The sequence below is a fragment of the Notolepis coatsorum genome (assembly GCF_963971535.1).
Source record: "Notolepis coatsorum genome assembly, chromosome: 8".
NCBI classification, from domain to species: Eukaryota; Metazoa; Chordata; class Actinopteri; order Aulopiformes; family Paralepididae; genus Notolepis; species Notolepis coatsorum.
In genome coordinates this window covers 117,126,749-117,143,946 of record NC_140172.1, presented here as the reverse complement: position 1 = coordinate 117,143,946, position 17,198 = coordinate 117,126,749, and the positions used below count along the sequence as shown (strand labels likewise).

Below are 17,198 nucleotides of genomic sequence, written 5' to 3'. Positions count from 1 at the left end.
GAAAATGGGTTTTATGGGTAGCCAGTAGCCACGTGTCACCCTTTTACATGCCAATTGCCAACTTTATGCTAATCCCATGCAGTTCTGGGCAAAAACCATGCAGTACAAATGTATTATTTTCACCTATTCTAAAATGGTTTATATGAATATGTCTGCATACTGGGGTCACTAAACACCTGGAATTGAATAAATTGCATATGACTGGAAAGCCGAGACTCTTGTGAATCCAATGAGCCCAGCAGTATTCATGTGTGATTGTGTTAATCGTGAAAAAAGTAGTAGAACGCGCTCACCTCACTAGACTTGACACTGGGTGCTGTAACCTCTGATATCATACATAAAAATAGGGAAACAATGTCCAGGCACGCACTCCAGGTTTTTCCAAATTTATTGGCAGCCTGTAATCATGACGTTTCGGTGTGAACACACCTTCTTCAGAATGGCTTGCATGAAGGGTAAGTGACCCTAGTATATACAAGTCAAACAGGAAGTGACAACATAGGAAGTGACAACACATTCCCACAAGAGATCTGCAAAAAGTACAAAATACCACTTACAAGCACAACCTTTTCAGAATTATGTAAATCAAAAAGAAGCATGTAAATAAAAAAGAAACAGTAAATCACAAAGAGATATATCTATATATAGTTATATATATTTTATACAGAGTAGGCCTACATCTTAAACTCGAAACATAAACACTCATGACCCATATAAGCCATCTTTCAATTATAAATATAAAGAATGATAAATGAAAATAGTAAACAATCGAATGAAATGAAATAATCAAATGAAACGGGTCAAAACATTTTCCTCATTGAGGCCTCTAGGCTCTAGACAATCCAGAAAATGAATATAAAAGCATTCCCTTTGTAGCAAGAGCCTGTCTCTGTTGCCGCCTCTTGGTGGTCTCAAGACTTGCTCTATACCCATGTATTTTAAGCCAGAAATATCATGTCCTAACTTATTAAAGTGCCTTGCAACTGAAGACACATAGGATACTCGGGAATACTGTCCCTCAGTACCTCAGTGGATATTTTAACATGGTAAGGGATGTACACGGACACGCCACCAGGGGGAGCCCTACAGACATCGTCCCAGTGAGATGCAATAGGAAAATTGGCCAAAACGCATTCCTATATTCAGCAGCAGTACAATGGAATAGCCTACCAATGGAGTTGAAGACCATAAGCCCCTTCTCCACTTTTAAATTAGCTATAAAGAGGTGGATCATAAGTAGCAGAAGCTGGGAGTAGTGAAAAAAGGGTTTTAATATGTGTTGTTCCTTTTTTATTCTTTTATTGTCTATAAAATGGAATATTATTGTATGTATTTTTTTGTTTTTATACCACACATCCTGACATACAGACACTACAAACACCCACGTCCACACACCAGTACATAAATCCACTGACACCAATGATGAAGGACCACAATGGAAACAAGCCTATGGCTTTATTGTGTTTTTTATGAAATCCTATTGGTAAATGGAGAAAATGTATACCTGTTTTCATATTGTGATCCAATGTATATGTGTGATTTTTCCATTCTAAACCAATAAACTATTCAATCAATTAAAGACTTCTCATCATTTCTTCTTATAGAACATTTGTGCTCCGAAATTCGATTTTTAAAACGTCTTCTTGTTTTTCCAATATAGTAAAGGTTGCAAGGACATTTTAAGCAAGTAAACAACAAAATCAGAATTACAGGTAATCCGGCCTCTAACAGCGATACTCCTACCTATACTTGGTTGTAAATAAAATTTCTCTTTAATCATGCCATGACATTGGGTACAAGACAAATATGGAAAATTGCCATTTGGAATATTAGCCATAAAATGGGTAAATTTTTTGGGAAAATCTGTTTTAACTCACTGGTCCCTTAAGTTAGGTTGCCGTTTGTAGAAGTATTTGGGTGGTTCCTTAAACACACCTCCGATCTTAGGATCTGACTTTAAAATGTACCAGTATTTGTTCACAATATCATGCATATCTCTAGAAATAGGGCTGAAGGTGGACACCAATGCTACTGAGTTGCTTTTTACTTTGTCTTTATGTGTAAAAAGGGATTGTCTGTTTATCTGTTTAGTTTTATTAAAAGAATTATCAATAAGGGCCTCACTATATCCTCTAGATCTAAAGTTCTGACAAAGCTCCTTGGCTTGTGTATCAAAAATGTCATTTGTATTACAGATACGTTTATATCTCAATCTGACTAAATGGAAGGCTCCTCTTGAGCTCTGGCGGGTGATAACGGCTATAATGGAGAAACGAATTTAGATCAGTCTCTTTTTTGAAAACTTCGGTATGGACAATATTGTCTCTCTTTTTCACCAATACATCGAGGAATGCTATGGAATGTGAATCATAATTCATAGTAAACTTAATAGTCTCTCTCTGAGAGTTGAGAAACAAGTGGAACTCTTCCAGAGCCTCTTTAGTGCCTGACCATACAAAAAATAAATCATCAATATACCTCCAATAGGCTTTAATGTGTCCAACATATGGATTATTATTGAAAATACATTCAGACTCAAACTTCGACATAAAACAGTTGGCCATATTAACCGCTACCGGGCTGCCCATAGCTAGGCCTCTTTTCTGTAAATAATATTGATCCTGAAAACGAAAATAATTCTTATTAAGGACTTCCTGAGTCAATGATATTAATGCCTCAGTAGAGGGATGTAGCTCTATTCTCTGATCTAAATAATATCTACATGCACTTAACCCATCAATATGTGGGATGCTAGGATATAAACTAGAAACATCCATAGTACACAAAATATCAATAGCTTCTATACTGCACACATACAGCTTACTTAGAAAGTCGGTAGTGTCCTTTAAATAACCAGGTTGTGCTGCAGCCAATTCTTTAAGGTGTGAGTCAACACAATCTTGAGATAGGTTCTGTAAGTGACCCGATACCAGCCACAAATACTCTCCCGTTAAGTAGAATGCAATTGTGGGCTAAAATCCATTTATTTATGTCCCTAGATACATTTATCCATGTCTTTTATTATCATGTCTCAGCCTGTATACATCTCAGCATGTCTGTATCTACTGAGGTGGTCAAGATCTATTTGTGACCGGAAGGACAGTGCAGCTGTTGCTTAAAGCCACAGGCCCAAGAACTGATGAGGTGACGATTCTAGGAACTAATATCAGCATTGTCAGGATCTTCAATATGTATAATATTATCTATGAGTCAATCCATTTATCAATTGTAAGAATGTATAGACAAATATCTACAAATGTGTGTACCATTAAAATGTGTTATTATATATATTGTATTAAAACAAGCAAAGGCCTATGTGTCACCATGACCCCTGCCTGTCCTTCAGAAACCACCAGGAGACAGACTGTAATTCTAGATCCTTGCTATTTCAACTGTTTACCTTGTATATTAATTTGTTAAGCTCTGAACCACGCTGCTAATTTGGAAGAGAGCCACCTCATTCGCTTAACCACCTTATTCTCTTAGCCACCTCATTCGCTTAACACTTTGGCGTCCGCAGTCTTGCGGCGATTTATGCCTCAGAGGACAGCGGTTTGTTTACAAACCTATGTACTTTCTAAGAGATATATATATCATTTATAGTATTGCTATCTGTCCATTATCATTGTCACTTGAGTGCATAAACCGTGCCTTCATAATGGTTTAAAGAAAAAAAAATCCATCGGTTGGTTGTCATTTTATAGCGTCGTGAATATAAGGTTTATCACGCTTTTCGTCTAGTCTTTTTTCCAGGAAGCTATATAATAGGCTAAACGTTGGCGCCGTTATATCAAACGCCATTTCTGTTGTATATATACGAATGAAATAAAACAAACTGCGTAGCATCCAGACTATTACAGAGCATCTATGGATGAAATGGGGGCGGCGGGGAACGCCGATTAGTATTATTGATTAGCAATATAGTGTGCGTTCAATCAGCCATGTTCACTGATCATCACGTTAGGTTTTAAAACAATGTCCAATCCAGCTGTAATTTGGGGGAATAGTGTCCTACCGTCAGGCCATGTGATCGCCGGCAGCATTTCTTCATTAGTCATCGGATTCTGGTAGATCGATATGTACATTGGCTAATCATAAATCCCATTATCCCAGGCTGAAAAATACTTTCGGTAACTGGATCAAAGATGGAGGGTCTTAGTTTGGAATCGAGGCTCATATGATCCGCCCACAGGACTGTAAAATAATTTTTTTTTGAAATCCCCTCAATGATACTGCAGTGGAGCGATGGCGCCCCTAAGCGGATCTGGCCGGTAGTGCATGTTTCGAAAATCAAATATGTGGGTAGGTAATGGATCTCGATAGCGGACGTTAATAGCGTTATAAATATGGAATAAAACAATAACAACTTGCCACGAGTATATACGTGGCTCTGGTCCACAACGCATGGAATCGAAACACGTATATACTCGTGGACGGACGGCATAGTGTTAAGAACACCAACCAGACAAGTATAAATGGCAATAATAATAATAATAATAATAATAATAATAACTTTATTTGTATAGCACTTTTCATACAGAGGTTGCAGTTCAAAGTGCTTCACAACAGTAAAAAATACAGGCATAAGCGAGCATAAAAAGATAGACAGGTAGAATCACAGTGTTTCACATTAGGATCTAGCATCCCAATAGGCTCTCCGCTTACAGTTTTCAGTAACACAAATAGTAAAAATAGTTTAAAATGTGATGGAAGGGGCTGGACACACTTCTGCTGTGCCAAAAGCTAAGTAGAACCGTGTCCACTCTCAGCTGTTTGTGTAAATAGTCTGTAATATTGAATATTCACTCCGTAATAAATATTTGATTGCTAACACCCTCTCCTCATCTTTCAAGGTCAATTAAAAGAACGCAACACTATCCAGTTGCAAGCTAGCCTAGTTTAGCACAAATGAATGGAAGCCGATCAGTGGCGGCCGGTGGGTACTTCGCCACTAGGGGCGCTATACCAAACATTTTGCAAACATGTACAGTACAGTACCACGCAACAGACTCATGGCAAGACGTGAGCGATTCGACTCACGCTCACGGCAATGAATCGGCTCTTATGAACGAGTCGCTCAGCTGTTACTACAACAACACACAACCAGTCAAATAAAGTATAGTCTAGACTCTAATTCACAACTTGAAACACAATATATAAATAGAAAAGTTAGAAACAAAACTCGCCCGTCTCCAAACACAGGCAGATCTCTCCCTCTCTCCTTCGCTCTCTCACACACAGCGCGACGTGGAATCGATTCGTTACACAATCAGACCTATTATATACCAAGAATAACTTCAGTATGAGTACAGGGCTGTACACATATTTTGCATATTGTTAAACGAGCCAAGGCTAGCTATTAAACTATCGATATGAATCGAAAATCTGGGACCCTGATGTAAACAAGACAAACGTCTTTCTCTGGTCTGCATCCCCTTAACAATTGTGTGTATTGAGCCATTGTGTGTATTGAGCCGTACTGTATTGTACCCATTCTGCAATCTGTTAATAAAGTTCTCATTCATTCATTCATTCAAACATAGACGATATTGAACAAACCATAATCCACGTATTTTCAATCCGAGAGAGCTGCAGTAGTTAAATCAATGAGCCATCGACATAGTCAGTGTGGTAAGTAACGTTATTATTGCATCCAAGATTGATACACGGCTGGCTAGGCAGTTGGTAGTCATAGTCTTGTGTTATAAAATAAATAAACAATCAGCAATGTCTCGCTTCATGAATGGCCAGCAGTAGCCTAACAGTACTGCTCCTAAAAAAAACTATTTACAAACGTTAACGTTAACCACAGAGAGAGAGAGAGAGAGAGAGAGAGAGAGAGAGAGAGAGAGAGAGAGAGAGAGAGAGAGAGAGAGAGAGAGAGAGAGAGAGAGAGAGAGAGAGAGAGAGAGAGAGAGAGAGAGAGAGAGAGAGAGAGAGAGAGAGAGAGAGAGAGAGAGAGAGAGAGAGAGAGAGAGAGAGAGAGAGAGAGAGAGAGAGAGAGAGAGAGAGAGAGAGAGAGAGAGAGAGAGAGAGAGAGAGAGAGAGAGAGAGAGAGAGAGAGAGAGAGAGAGAGAGAGAGAGAGAGAGAGAGACTCACTGTTTAGTTGAAACGTCCAGGGCAGGAGAGCTTGATAAACGTGTATAATCCGCCATATAGCTTGTTAGCCAAGTGTTAGCTCGTTAGCACAACACAAGTACATTCCTTTGTCCATTTCCGCTCGAACAGACTGCAAACTACCTGGCGTTCTATCGCCATGCTCTAAGACAAACTCTAACCTTAACCAACTTTGAAAGAGTGCCTAAGCTTAACAGTCTAAAGAACTTGCAGTCACGGCACGCTCGTCTAAGACAAACAGCTGCCTGCATCATTCTCACAACAACACAACTATCTCCACCGACCAACCTAGGAATAACCTAGAATTGGAACATTAGAAATTGGATTCGGCCAATCAGAGATCGTCTCTGTGAAATTCTGCTACGGAAAAAAATACTGGCGTCGGCCAATCAGAGAGCGTCTCCGCGAAATGCGGCTACAGATATTCTTGACGCTACTGGCTAGACCGCTTCAAATCGCGCCCGGATTCCAACATAATAGTCATATTTCAACGCACAACGCGTTATGCACTGATTGGCTGTGACGGATACAGCGATCAAACTGTGACGCGCACTCAGAGCGCTATCGCGTATAGCCCGGGCCGAGAAATACGAAAAAATAAAAAAAACGTGATGTCACTTCCTGCTCTGGAAAACGAGTGTTTTTTAATTGCGATAATAACGTTATATTGTGCATTGGAAATACAAACATACTTAAAATGAGTAAATATTATTCATTTTAAACATGTTTATATTATTTATAGGGCTATAAAACAAAAAACTAAACACTTATTTTTCTTGTTCTCTCATATAACCAGGGTAGTTCCTGAGGGGGGGCGGCGCCCGAGCGCCCCTAGTGGCGAGCCGCCACTGAAGCCGATATACCAGTAGCCTAGCTTAAAATTCTGCGAGGGGTGTATCTCATCTGTGTCCGCTTCCATTCATTTAAGCTAGGCTAGCTTGCAGCTGGATAACTTTCTACTGAACACACTGAGAGGAAGTTATTATCTAACTTCTTGTCTGACTCTGAAGAAGACGGCAAACGCATTTCCCATAATGTTGGCACGTTCCTTTAACACTTTGAGTGCCACGCCGGGTTTTCCTTTTTACCCCCTTGATGCCACCATACACTCCCAATGTTAACGTTAATATCGCCTAATCTATGTTTTAAATTATGGCTATGTGTCTAATCTGCCCGTCGCTTATCAAAGACTCATTTTCCAGTCAACATTGGCAAGGCAGATTGTATTTTTATCGCTTCATTTCCGTTTGATAGCATTTTGAAAATCACCCGTTTTCCGGGGAAAAACAACACATTCTATGATAATCGCCTTTTACTGGAATATTCCAGAACGTTGTCATTTGTCGGCCTATTTATGAATAGTTTTCAAATAAACGCTAGATGATCGATAGTATATGTGTGCGCACGCACGCTCGTGCCGTGCGCTGATAATGCTGTTATTTCCTCATGGCTTTTACAGTCAAAACAGCTATATCACATATAGTGGAAACGCTTATATCTCCGTGAAAACGAGTCTGATTATCCTAACACTGATAACATAGCTTCCTTACCTGAGGTCAGATGGTATCCAAATGGTTTATTCCAATTTCCGATCGCCATTCGGAAAAATCGATAAATGTATTGATCAACCGTGTATACAGTAGAACACATGATCCGCGCGGCTCAGAGGCTCCAGAATGAACTCTGGTAGACCCCGGCTGCATCAGTGAGAAGTAAAATGTGGAGTCAGAAATCCGTTCTCCCATTCACTTTCATTGAGTCCATTCCAAAAGGGTGATTTACCATCTGGGAGACGATATGTGGCGCTTTTTTCAGATCTGAGCGCCGGCGGTCCCTGGATCTCCAACGGTAGGCTCGAGTGATGCAATATGATTTCAGATCGCAAATAAAAAAATACCAGAGAATAGCCGTGACGTGGCACTCAACGGTCGGGGCGTAAACCCGAATATTCTCGGGCGTGGCACTCAAAGTGTTAAGGATAACCATAGACAAATGTACCTTTTGACATTTGGAGATTTCTTAAGAATAAAGTCTTGGAGGGATTTCTGGAGGGATTTCTGACCATGTTTATCGATCCTTGAGTGGTAAAAAATTGTTACATTTTGCACCAAATCTGTGTAACAGTCAGTAATGGTATCAACCCAAACATTGCTGCAGCAACTTATGAGACACAATTGAGCCTGGGAATGGCCATCATACTTCCATCATAATGTTCTAGACACATTGTTTATTACAGATTTCTGACTAGAAAATCTTGTCACACAGTGCTGAGCTGCATCTCAATTTAATCGTCAGGTTCCCAGCTCTCAGATGATGTCACCACTTCTACGTGGCATCTACTGTTGACCTGCTATCTCTGTCCCCGCTAAAAAAGACAAATAGAATAGTGTCTGTCTATGAGTCTATGGTGAGTCTCTAAGGGTTAATGAATCTACCCCACAATGCAAAGCATTTAGCACATCCTATTTTCCTGTTGGCTAGCTTTAGCACTATACATTGGCAATGGCTATCAACGATTAGAGCTAATGTCGGGTACCAAATGTTGCAGCTAACATTAGGTAGGTGCTGTCAACACTAACTAGCATTAGTAGCTGTAACATTTGGTAGCTGACCTAGTAGCACTAATGTTTAGTAGCAAACGTTAGTGCTAATGCTTGCTAATAGCCGAAGAGGATGCTTTAGACTTTGCATTGTGGTACAGTATATACATGGACCATTTTTAATGGCTTCAAACGTGGGAGGGCAGCCATACTTAATACAGTCCCCCATTGTATGCGGCATTCCAATGATTAAAAAAAAACTACAAATCTCACATAGTGCACCTTTAAACCCGTCCAGGCCACAGACTCCCACTGGCTCCCCCCAGCAGACAGAGAGCAGCTGCTGATGGAGCTAAGGGCTACTGGTTGGGTGGAGGTGGAGGAGCGTGACGCCATCTACAAAGAGCTGCACTTCAAAACCTTCAATCAGGTATTTGTGTGTGTGTGGGTGTGGGTGGGTGGGTGGGTGTGTGTGAGAGAGAGAAACTGGCCATGGAGAACCTGCAACTTTACTTTAATCAAACAAAGGGTTACAGACTACAAGTATCTTGGCATCTGGCTCAACGACCACATCAGGAACCTTGTTAGCAAATTACGACGGAACATTGGCTTTTTATACAGAAATAAAACCAGCGTTCCTAGTTTTGTAGGAAGAGGATTATTGAATCAACTTTACTATCAATTCTGGATTATGGGGTTGTAATTTACAGACATGCTGCTGCCTCCACGCTTACGCCCTTAGATTCTGTTTACCACTCAGCCCTGAGGTTTATTGCCAGTGATACTACAATACTCCCCATTATATTCTCTATGATATGGTTGGTCTTCTCTGACTGAGAGACAATACTCACTGGTATCTGTATCTCTATACAAGATACAAGATACAAGAGTTTTATTTGTCACGGCATACAGGTATACAGTGAAATGCAGGGGGTCTCGCCTGCAACGATGTGCATAATACAAGTAATAATATAAGAGTCCAACCAATAGAGCGATATAGTGCAATAAACAAGTAAACAAAGTAGGCATATCGGTATCTGTACATGAGCTATTTACAGAGCATGCCACAGGTCCTGTGGCAGTGCAGTACACTGTTAGCTACGGATGAGGCATTAGGTCTTTATGTACACTGCTATACAATGCTATAGGTAGGGATCAATAAGCTAAGCTTCCCTCTACTCCTTTTTTTGGACATGTCTGCCAACCAAACACATTCCTCTTTTGTTTATAATTCCTGTTTTTTCTTTGTTCTTTTTTTTAAATGTTTTTTTTGGATTTTTTAAATTTGTTATGATTGTTTGGTCTGACGGATCAAGACACTGTGAGTTGTTTGAAGAAATAAGAAGAATAACATGTCCAAGAAATAAACTATTCATTCATTCATTCATTCATTCATTCATTCATTCATTCATTCATTCATTCATTCTTTCATTCATATTATACGATCTCAAGCTATACTATTCTTAAAGTGATCTTTCCTTCTGTAAAGTGTCCATAGTGTGAGCGTGTGCAGCATGAGTGTGTGTGTGCTCATGTTAAAGTGGCTGCTAGTGTGTGAGCGTGTACTCTATGAAGCCCTGGTTGGAAAGTTACTATCATATATTACATCAATGTTATATTGGAACCCTGGTCCACTTTTGACTCGCTCCAGTGGCTGGTTTACTTCGTGTCAGGACTGATCTTGGAAAGACTGCAGCAGAGTCATGGAATCCCTCGCAAAGTGGCACAAAACATACTACTTGTGTGTTTTAACTGATTTTGCTTGTTGATTTGTATGGTTGTATTTATATATTATATATATATATATATATATATATATATATTTATTTATATATTTATATATATATGACATATATTTATATATTTCTTTTATATATATATATATTTTTTTTAACTGATTGTTTGCTGATCTTGTATGCTTGTATTTCTTTCCTCTGTGTAATCTCAGCATCATTGTAAATTGTCAGAGAATTTTAAATAAAGGTTGATGATGATGATGATTGTGTGTGTGTGTGTGTGTGTGTGTGTGTGTGTGTGTGTGTGTGTGTGTGTGTGTGTGTGTGTGTGTGTGTGTGTGTGTGTGTGTGTGTGTGTGTGTGTGTGTGTGTGTGTGTGTGTGTGTGTGTGTGTGTGTGTGTGTGTGTGTGTGTGTGTGTGTGTGTGTGTGTGTGTGTGTGTGTGTGTGTGTGTGTGTGTGTGTGTGTGTGTGTGTGCGCACGTCCACATGGCACATATTCACATGTGTGTTTGTCTGTATGTGTGCTTTCATGTGTGAGTTTGTGTGTGTGTGTGTATGTACTTGTCTTACTATAGGCCTACTTATGAGGACCAGTTTGAGGTCAAGACATGACTGGAGAACTCTAATATTAATGTCTTCCATATTGTCCAACCCTAATGCATGAGCCACATGCACAGACCTGATTCCCTATCTGTCTGTAGGCCTGTTTGTGTCTCTATCAAGCGTTCACACGATAGAGAGAGTAGAGTAGGTAAAACACTGGAAAAACACGATATTACTGTTCCACTGTTTACAAGACATCAAATCATTAAATATTCGTTGACCTATTTCTTATTTATCAACACATACAGTAGCAACTGCTGTCTTGCACATAGCAACTCTTTTATTCAAACATGGTGGAAAAATGGGCATTCTATACATTCCGTGAAAGGCCTCTAATTAGTCTAATAATCCATGCATGCACGCACACACACACACACACACACACACACACACACACACACAAGCCAGGTCCATTTGGTCTGTGGCCATAAAGTTGTTTTATTCTAGATGGCACTAGAAACTGTGGCAGCTCTACAGACATTCTAACATTCAATTTGGCTGGTAGAATAATAGATGTGGTCATTGGACGACCCTGGATACACCCCCAGGCTATAATTTTGAATACAATTTACCGTAGGCTTATCCTTTCTTGCCTGGTGAAAGAAAGAAAGAGAACGCGCACAGACAGACAGACAGACAGACAGACAGAGGTGACACCTGTTCCATTCTTTCAGTTTTATCTGCCAATACAATCTATTATGAAATACTGTTATTTCATAGTTTTCATATATGGAGGGGGTGGGGTCTCGGTCTAGAGACGGACTGATTTATCCCTCTGTCCGATTCAGTGTTTTCCTCTGATCTTCGGGGGGCTGTAGTACGTGGACTGGAGATTTGTTACATAGGGATCAGAATACAGCCCGCCAGACGCACAGCTGGCTCCGTAACCATCGGAAACGCACAAATTCACGTGTGTTTATAGGCTGATTGGTTGCAGGTGTAGCTAGGGACAGGTTCCTCTTTTTAGTTTCAGATATTCTTTTCAGGAGGCAGGCTTGTTGAGTCCCATCAGGAGGCAGGCCTGTTGAGTCCCATCAGGAGGCCTGTTGACTCCCATCAGGAGGCCTGTTGAGTCCCATCAGGAGGCCTGTTGACTCCCATCAGGAGGCAGGCCTGTTGAGTCCCATCAGGAGGAGGCCTGTTGAGTCCCATCAGGAGGCCTGTTGAGTCCCATCAGGAGGCAGGCCTGTTGAGTCCCATCAGGAGGCAGGCCTGTTGAGTTCCATCAGGAGGCCTGTTGAGTCCCATCAGGAGGCCTGTTGAGTCCCATCAGGAGGCAGGCCTGTTGAGTTCCATCAGGAGGCAGGCCTGTTGAGTTCCATCAGGAGGCCTGTTGAGTCCCATCAGGAGGCCTGTTGAGTTCCATCAGGAGGCCCGTTGAGTCCCATCAGGAGGCAGGCCTGTTGAGTCCCATCAGGAGGCAGGCCTGTTGACTCCCATCAGGAGGCAGGCCTGTTGAGTCCCATCAGGAGGCAGGCCTGTTGAGTCCCATCAGGAGGAGGCCTGTTGAGTCCCATCAGGAGGCAGGCCTGTTGAGTCCCATCAGGAGGCAGGCCTGTTGAGTCCCATCAGGAGGAGGCCTGTTGAGTCCCATCAGGAGGCAGGCCTGTTGAGTTCCATCAGGAGGCCTGTTGAGTCCCATCAGGAGGCCTGTTGAGTTCCATCAGGAGGCCCGTTGAGTCCCATCAGGAGGCAGGCCTGTTGAGTCCCATCAGGAGGCAGGCCTGTTGAGTCCCATCAGGAGGCCTGTTGAGTTCCATCAGGAGGCCCGTTGAGTCCCATCAGGAGGCAGGCCTGTTGAGTCCCATCAGGAGGCCTGTTGAGTCCCATCAGGAGGCCTGTTGAGTCCCATCAGGAGGCAGGGCTGTTGAATCCCATCAGGAGGCAGGCCTGTTGAGTCCCATCAGGAGGCAGGCCTGTGGAGTTCAGCGGTGGAGGTCATCAGGTGTGAGAGCGGTGTAGTCTCACTACCTTGGGCAGAACAGGCAGGCGCCCAGTTTTCTTTTCTCCAAATGATCACACAGATTTTATTATTGTGTTGCTTTCCAAAAGTGTACACGGTATATGCAGACTATCGCAACTGTTGAGTGGTATCATCGAGTCACTCCACACACACACACCGGGACATGGAAAGCTCCGATGCCACGTTTTAACGAGGCTACGTTAACTCCATTTCTTTGCACGTACGGGAGACGGACCCACACCGACACACAAGGTTCACGAGGTGCTGATTAGCAGCAAAACCATATACTTGGGGAGAAGGAAATCAAACCACTTGGACGCGGAGCAGGAGGGTTGCGACTTCGTTCTCTCTTAAGTATAACCCTGTTTCTTCACACCCGTGTATGCCAGCTAGCCCGCGAGACTCTATCCCCTCAAACCCAGTATTTGCAGTAGTAAACTGCAGCATCTCAAGGCCACTTAGCGGACTTCCTATAATCCCGTAGTTAGTTGTTTTAGCCTCTAACATACTCTGTTTTTTACACTCTCCTGCGTTTGAAGCCGCGGCGTGCGCGCTGACCTCCCCCACGTCTGCTCCCTGCCGGCTCTGAAGCCCCTCTCCTCTTACCCCCAGACACGTCAGCCTGCATTACGGCTGAGACGCGCCAGGCCACCAGTTGGCAGCAATTGGGGTTTCGATCAGAATGATTTCTTTCACAAACAATCAAATTGGTTAAAATGTTTCATGTGCTTCAGAAAGCCACTAACAATCCCATCATTCCTTCTGGTTAGTTTGGCCATTTTTTTTTTTCTTCTTTTTTTTTTCTTTCTTTCTCTTGCCACCCACCCACCAATCTCTCTCTCTCTCTCTCTCTCTCTCTCTTATTCCTTGTCTGCCCAATGGTATTGGAGATGAGCTCATGTTGTTCCAATTTAACATGTTGGCATATGTTTCTCTCTCTCTCTCTCTCTCTCTCTCTCTCTCTCTCTCTCTCTCCCTCTCCCTCTCGCGCACCACCATCCCACCGCCCCACCGAACCATCGTTTCTCTTGTGCATTTTCCTTATTTTTTTGTGTGCAAATGTTCTAGCTGTGTTTTTTTTCTTTCATGGCTGTACTTTAAGGTCTCTTTACCAAGAGGGGATTGGAGATGAGGAGCGACACGCTGGCTGATTTCCACCCGGCCACTTATCTGCCCGTGATGGCGCTCTGGGAGAAATCAGATCCCAGAGAGTTTATAATGAGAGAAACAAATCTCTGTGAGGCTGATCCTCTTCCCCCTTCTGAGCCTCCAGAGGGCGCTAGAGTTGCACCCATGGGCCACGGAAAAGCCACTGGAGAAAAAAAAAACTGGTAGAGTTGGAATACACAAGGTACTACTATACATGCCACTCACTGCCGCCAATTAAAGGCCCATTCGGCCGATCCCAACGTAAACAAATGAGTAGCCCCCACCGCACTGGCCAAAAATAAATGAGAATAGAGACGGGTTTTAATTTTCTAGATTATTTGACTTAGCTCTACTAAAACTAGACAACAGGTAAACATGAGTAATTTTTTGTTTTCGTTTTTTGCATTTGCTGTATTTTGTGGCTGTAGAAGGTTTGTTTATGCTGGTAATGTTTGTAAACACTGGGATTAGACTGATCTGTATTCCAGTTTACAATGGGTTAAGAAAGTTCCACATAAGCGTTTTCTTTTCCCTCCTACAGATGAAACTCTGCAAGAATGTACACACTGTACACGCAGATATGTACAGAAATAAATAAATAAAAATAACACACCAGGGCTTGAAGAAAAAAGAAGAAAAAAAAAAAAGACAGTCGGACTCACTTTTTAGAGTTAATTCTCTTTGATTACAGCAAGTGGAAAGTGTTGTGATGTTGTTTCAACCATCTCTGGTAATTCATCTGTGGTATGCGGGTACACAATACCTTCTTATTGGCAGTAGTCTTGAGAGGTGACTGCAAGTTACTTTCTTTGTCAAGTGCCAAGATATTTAATTAGGTTTGAGAGATGAAATCCTTTCTCTAGCTTGGGTGGACAGCGGTCCAAACAGTCGTACACGACGTGGAAACAACCATGTGTTGCCCGGCTCGCTCCTCCACTTCTGATTCTGTAAAGTTTGGTTTTTGGAATTGTTTCTTTTCTGGCAGTCGCTGATATGTTGGGAGTCAAAAGTCATTGATGTTGTTTTGTGTATATATCATGATGTTATGCATGTTTAGAGATGGCCATGTGGTTTGCGTTTGGGGCGGATGAAGGAGGGGAGGAGAGTCCTGTGAACCGAGCGAGATGGCTAGACGTTGAGATGCGGTGTGTTTTCTTGGAAGAGCCTCGGCTGTGTGTTCTCGAGACGCTTCCTCGAGGGGGTGAAGATCCACGCGAGTGTTGTTTGTTTGTTTTATTAAGATCCCCATTAGCTTTTACATTCTTCCTGGGGTCCAATAACTTACATGGTGACAGCACAAGAATGTACATTCACACTCGACACCATATTTTGACGAAACGCATACAAAAATATTATAAATAAAATACACGTAAACAAAACAAACACACTGCAATTAGACAAAGCAAATAGACAGGCACTGACTGAATCCGTCACGATCTAATTAATAGATAATTATGCTAGATAATATAATTTTACATAGATAGCCCGTAGGTAAACTTACTCCCCAATGATGACGTCACAGCAAACACTTTGAACACCCGTGTTCGAAAATCCTCAACAGAACATTCAAATGCGAGAAAACTAAAGAAATATTTTCAGTACAGCCTGTTTTGACAAGCGTTGCGTTCGACGTGGAAAGGACAGGCTAAATCGGATTGTTTTTCAGACATGTCTCATGACGGTTGTTCTCTCCGGTCTTTCTCTAGTAGCAAACATTCCTCAACGGCTGAGGAGGGATATATATTTAGTTCCTTTTGAGTAGTCATCCAAAGTTCGCTGGTCTTTTTTTCCCCCTTTGTCAACAAAGCAAGACAGGAGAGCCATTGGTAACTAACAGGTTAAATCATTAGTTATATACAGACACTCAAGGTGTTGAGGAGGCCGGACTCGTCAGAACTACTTTTGTGTTTTGTTGTAGCTCAATAAAGCAAGGGATTAACTCAATGTGTGTAGAGCATGGCACTAACACTGCCAGGGTTAGAGGTTCCATTCCCTGTGTAGCTCAATGTGTGTAGAGCATGGCACTAACACTGCCAGGGTTAAAGGTTCCATTCCCTGTGTATCAATGGGTAGACCATGGCACTACCACTGCCAGGGTTAGAGGTTCCATTCCCTGTGTAGCTCAATGGGTAGAGCATGGCACTAACACTAACAAATATTTGGCCAGTTTATATTATTATTATAATTATTATAATTATTATTTATTATTATTATTAATTATATATATATTTTTAATATAAATCATCAGAAAGGTTTGCAAATAAGAACTTTTAGTGCTTCAACCTCCGGCCTTAGAACCAAAACAAGACGAGACCTATAACAGAACCAAAACACAAAACTTAATGAGCGCTAAGGAGCAGCACAGGTACACAGAGAACAAGCAGTACAGAGAACAAGCAGCACAGGTACACGGAGAACAAGCAGCACAGGTACACGGAGAACAAGCAGCACAGAGAACAAGCAGCACAGGTACACGGAGAACAAGCAGCACAGAGAACAAGCAGCACAGGTACACAGAGAACAAGCAGCACAGAGAACAAGCAGCACAGAGAACAAGCAGCACAGGTACACAGAGAACAAGCAGCACAGGTACACAGAGAACAAGCAGCACAGGTACACAGAGAACAAGCAGCACAGGTACACAGAGAACAAGCAGCACAGAGAACAAGCAGCACAGAGAACAAGCAGCACAGAGAACAAGCAGCACAGGTACACAGAGAACAAGCAGCACAGGTACACAGAGAACAAGCAGCACAGAGAACAAGCAGCACAGGTGCACAGAGAACAAGCTGCCGGGAGGAGGAGGAGGCAGGGAGGCTGTGTCTGCTCAGACAGACGTTACCCTCCCGTCCCTCAGGTCCATTCTAGTGGGTTGATCCCCTCTTTCTATTCTGACAGGGGCCTCCCTCTCCACCAAATCTCCCCCAAGCCTCTCCCTCTCCTTATGGGCCTTGCTCTGCTTGTGTTGAATAAGTTGTCCTACAACTAAAACTGAGCCCCCTTGGATAAACCCAACTCGCCAGACCTACACACGCACACACAAACGCACGCGCGCACACACACCATCTCCTTGGGTAAACCCAACTC

General features: G+C 42.2%; 1 protein-coding gene across 1 annotated transcript in view; it reads left to right on the top strand.

Annotated features, from left to right (window-relative positions):
* The window catches only part of LOC311232972 (pterin-4-alpha-carbinolamine dehydratase 2), a 49,730-nt gene that overhangs the window by 2,357 nt on the left and 30,175 nt on the right, over positions 1 to 17,198 (top strand). Inside the window, exon 2 of the mRNA XM_084319817.1 lies at positions 8,957 to 9,088. Coding sequence (XP_084175943.1) covers positions 8,957 to 9,088 — 132 coding nt within the window. The remainder of the gene's footprint in view (positions 1 to 8,956; positions 9,089 to 17,198) is intronic.